We start from the raw sequence: 4,251 nt of genomic DNA, 5'->3' as shown, positions 1-4,251 counted from the left end.
TTCGATTTTGAAAGTTTCTCTTTCTCCGTCCTCTTCCCCACCTTCTTTCTCAGTTGTTTACTTTGAAAAATATTTTGAAAGTCTCTGAATATGCGCTCAAATGCCTGAACTCACCTTGGTAAGTATTTCTTAACAGTTATGCATGCCTTCTCTTCCGCTCCTCCCCCCTTGATTCGCTCAAAAGTTCATGCAGTTAGGAGGCGTCCCTCCCCCGCCCGCTTCACTTTCCGTTTTTCAACATGGGTTAGGGAGCTTTCTTTTTCTCTTTAACCGTCATTTTGCTCAGTCAGACTCACGTTCATATCTGGTCTTCCGACCCCGCTTTACTTCATTTCATCCGCTTGATCTCCTACGCTTGCCCCGGTCAGCGTCACTAAGTTCCATTCGGGCACAGTGCAGGAAGGACCATTGGGACGGAGGAGCGCCTCAATTCACCCACAACGCATAGGCGAAGAGGCGACTCCTCATAAGTCCGCTGGCTAGGCGCCTTCCACCAGGCTTCCTGGGGGGGTAACAGGCCAGCGCTCCCCCTCCTTCCCGCCGTGCACAGACCTCATCCCCGGGAGGTCTGGGAGATGCGTCTGTCTAGCGTGCCGCCATCAACCGGACCCTGTGCTGTATTTCATTAGGAGGGCTTCAGGGCTGTTTGGGGAATGTGCAAGATGATCGCTGTTACCCATCCTCTTGTTTGCTAATGTGTCCCTAATGAGCAAACCTGAGAACAAAACTCTTGACTAAGTGGCCACAGTAGCAGCTGCATCTTTTTGCAAATATTCTTCCTTCTGGAAGTGAACCTCCAGGAGGGCACCCATCTAGTTTTTGATCTGTTTTGGCATGTTCGTTAAAAAGAGCATGAATGTGGTTTCCGTGAAGAAGCTTCACGCTTTGTTTACTCAGGATTAACATTTAGAACCAACTTCCCTCTGAGCAGAGGAGGAGTGTGTGAGGCTGTCCATTATCACTTTTATCTTCCACCAGCTGCAGCTGCTTTGTCAGGTGGATGTGGGCTCCTGCCTTCCATAACAAGCTATTTTAAGGATCAAATGTATCTCTTCGAAAAGTAAGAGAGGGAGGCAATGCTAAGGGTTTTATTGTTTTGAACACCCCCACCCCCCGTTATGTACTTGAACTGCAGCCTTGGAGTTGAAGTGAATAAGACTAGACCAGAGTGCATTTTGTTAGTTTTTTCAGAAGGAGGGGAATGACTAGAAGGATACATCAGTGAGTGGAAACGATGCATTTCTTTCATTTTCTTTTAGTCATCTAGACTTGATACCTAGATATCAATCATATCTAGCACAGACATGATTATTGCTGAAATACGAACCACGGTAAGCTGTTTTGAGCCGATGAGAGAGAGAGCAGGATATAAATACAATGACTGAATAAATTTCTTATGTACATGTAATGAATAAGATCAGCATCTTGAATGAAGCATGCTTTTGAGAAGGCTCCATTAAACTCGGGACTAGGAATTGATTACCTGTATATCAGCTTTATCCCACAGGTTTTCAGTAGGATTCTCCACTTTAGCTCTCCTGGTTGGTTAAATTTCTTATGTACATGTAATGAATAAGATCAGCATCTTGAATGAAGCATGCTTTTGAGAAGGCTCCATTAAACTAGGGACTAGGAATTGATTACCTGTATATCAGCTTTATCCCACAGGTTTTCAGTAGGATTCTCCACTTTAGCTCTCCTGGTTGGTCATATTTCTTGTGTACTTTTTTTTTAAAAAATTAACGCTTCCCATATTACTAGATGACATCTTTTCACACAGTGAACAGAGCTTGCTATGCTACAAAATATATTTATTTGTTTGTTTAGTACATTTTTATCCTGCCTTCCATCCAAGGAGCTCAGAGTGGCTCCCTTCCTCCATTTTACCCTCACGATAATCCAGTGAGGTAGGTTATTAGGCTGAGAGGGTGTGTAGCTGGTCCAAGGCCACCCAGGAAGCTTTATGACAGAATGGGGATTTGAACCTGGTCTTCCAGATCCTGGTCGGACACTCTTAACCACTGAATCATGCTGGCTTTTCTGTCATCTCAGACCAGTGTCTCATTTGTCACAGTAGCTGGCTAGAAACCTGTCAGAAGTCCACAAGCAGAACTCTCCCATCTTTACTGTCTCTGAACTTCCTTGTTCAGGGGAAATATGTCTCTGACTACCATATTCTCAGGATAAATAAAACACAAAGGTTACTTCCTTCACATCCTGCTTCAAGGTTTCCTAGTTGAACCCTTGGTCTGATCTAGCTGGGCTCTCAAGTTCATTGTTTTCTTTTGGGATGAGTAAGGGTACCAGTTTTTGAGCCTCTGACAGACTGTGGATGACAGCCAGGATCAGAAGCCACTGAACTGTTAAGAAGGTGAAGGTCAGGTTTGAGAGGCACTGAAGTCATAGCTATAAAGATTCTAACTTCACTCTGCTCTCTGCCACACTGTGCAGATAAGAACATAAGAGAAACCAATGTTGGATCAGGCCAATGGCCCATCTAGTCCAACACTCTGTCACACAGTGGCCAAAAACACCAGGTGCCATCAGGAGATCCAGCAGTGGGGCCAGGACACTACAAGCCCTCCCACTGTTGCCCCCCTCCCAAGCACCAAGAATACAGTGCATCACTTGCCCCAGCCTGAGAGTTCCTATCTATACCTTGTGGCTAATAGCCACTGATGGACTTCCATTCCATATGCTTATCTAATTCCCTCTTGAAGCCATCCATGCTTGTAGCTGCCACCACCTCCTGTCAAGTGAGCAAACCAAGGCCTAGAGTTTGGCCACACAGCCATGATGCCATGCCTGGGCCTAAAGTGAAAGTGTATACTCCTAGCAGATTCAGCAGTGACCAGTCATTAGCTGTGCTGGCAGACAGAGAAAAGCCTCTGGTACTGAAGTTCTAGTGGTTCAGTTGGGTAACAGCTGGTTGCTGGAGTGGAATGTGCCAGTATTGACAGTGGGCCTGCAGCTGGGCCTGTTGGTTTTCCTGAAGCTCCACCAATTTAAGGCAGTAAGTCATATCAGTTTACTAATGGTGTCATGCTGGGAAGGAGTGTGGTGTCGGCTCCTGAGAATTAGACTGATTTTTCCAATATCTGTCTGCAAGTGTATTTGTAAGAGTTCCCTCTGGCAAAACAGAATGAACATGCAGATCACGTGCAGCCATTCTTTTGTTAACGTCCTCAGCGTAATGGGGTACGGCGTAGGACGGACTCTTACAACCTTGACTAGTACACTGGGGGAGAGAGGTTCTGGTGTAGTTCTCTTCCTGATATTCTAGTTTCTAATCTACAGGAAGACTTTGTGAGGATCATTCAAAAATGTTCAGAAACGTCCTCATCATTCACCAGTCTGCTGATACAGACCCAGAAAGCATTACCCTTTGACTTTTGCTAGACCAGTCAATCATTTTTAAGGCCTCAGACTGGAACGTTTTGTGCATGTTAACAAATCTGCCACACATATTTGTTCACTCAGATTTAATGAATTAATCTGCTGGATTTCATACTCAGTGTATATAGTTCCAGAAGCTGGTAAAGTTGAGCTGATTGTGACTAATTTTGAATGTTTAATTTTTGCAAGATAAAGATGACTGTGCAATCTTGAAGGCTGCTTTAGTAGATGTTTCTCTGCCTTGTGTCCTAGGTGGAAATCCATGAATATCTTGTGAAACCTTCCTTTGATCCCAATCTGTCTACATTGAGAGAAAAGATGAATGAGCTAGAGGAAAAAATGCAGGAGGTGCTGAAGACAGCTGCCAGGGAGCTAAGTATGTTGGGACAGATTTGTTATTTTTTTTACTATAGAGGAGTGTTGGATTTTGTTAAGTTGTTTTATTCAGTGTTCAGAGTTTTCCATAGCTTAAAATAATACTGCAGTTTTTTAATCAGTCTTCAGGAGCCTATAAGGTTCCCCAGTGAGATGAATAATGGCTTATCTGAGAGCAAGCTTATTCACCTCTGCTGACCTTCTCCTGAAATGCATAGCTTCAGGAGAACGCTGATATGTGCTAGGATTTACTCTTGGTTTATTAATGCAGGCCAAGAAACCTGGCCAAGAGACCTGCTGCACACACTTATCAATCCTAAAATATGTCTCAAGATCCTCTGCAATGCAAAGGTTCCCTGGCAGGGATTCTTTGGCACACAAGTTGATGTGGAAAAGGTTCACTGAAGAGCTGAATGTTTGAAAACATTGCATTACTATAAATATGGATATAATTTTTTTAGCATGTCTCTTCTCTCTCCC

At 44.0% G+C, this 4,251-nt stretch overlaps 1 protein-coding gene across 1 annotated transcript in view; it reads left to right on the top strand.

Annotated features, from left to right (window-relative positions):
• The window catches only part of MSH2 (mutS homolog 2), a 96,269-nt gene that overhangs the window by 61,270 nt on the left and 30,748 nt on the right, over window positions 1–4,251 (top strand). The window contains exon 9 of the mRNA XM_015427676.1: window positions 3,649–3,772. Within this exon, the coding sequence (XP_015283162.1) occupies window positions 3,649–3,772 (124 nt within the window). The remainder of the gene's footprint in view (window positions 1–3,648; window positions 3,773–4,251) is intronic.

This window comes from Gekko japonicus, unplaced genomic scaffold (assembly GCF_001447785.1).
Source record: "Gekko japonicus isolate JY-2015 unplaced genomic scaffold, Gekko_japonicus_V1.1 scaffold174, whole genome shotgun sequence".
NCBI classification, from domain to species: domain Eukaryota; kingdom Metazoa; phylum Chordata; class Lepidosauria; order Squamata; family Gekkonidae; genus Gekko; species Gekko japonicus.
The sequence above is the reverse complement of the archived record's forward strand: the minus strand, read 5'-3'. Positions and strand labels throughout refer to the sequence as shown.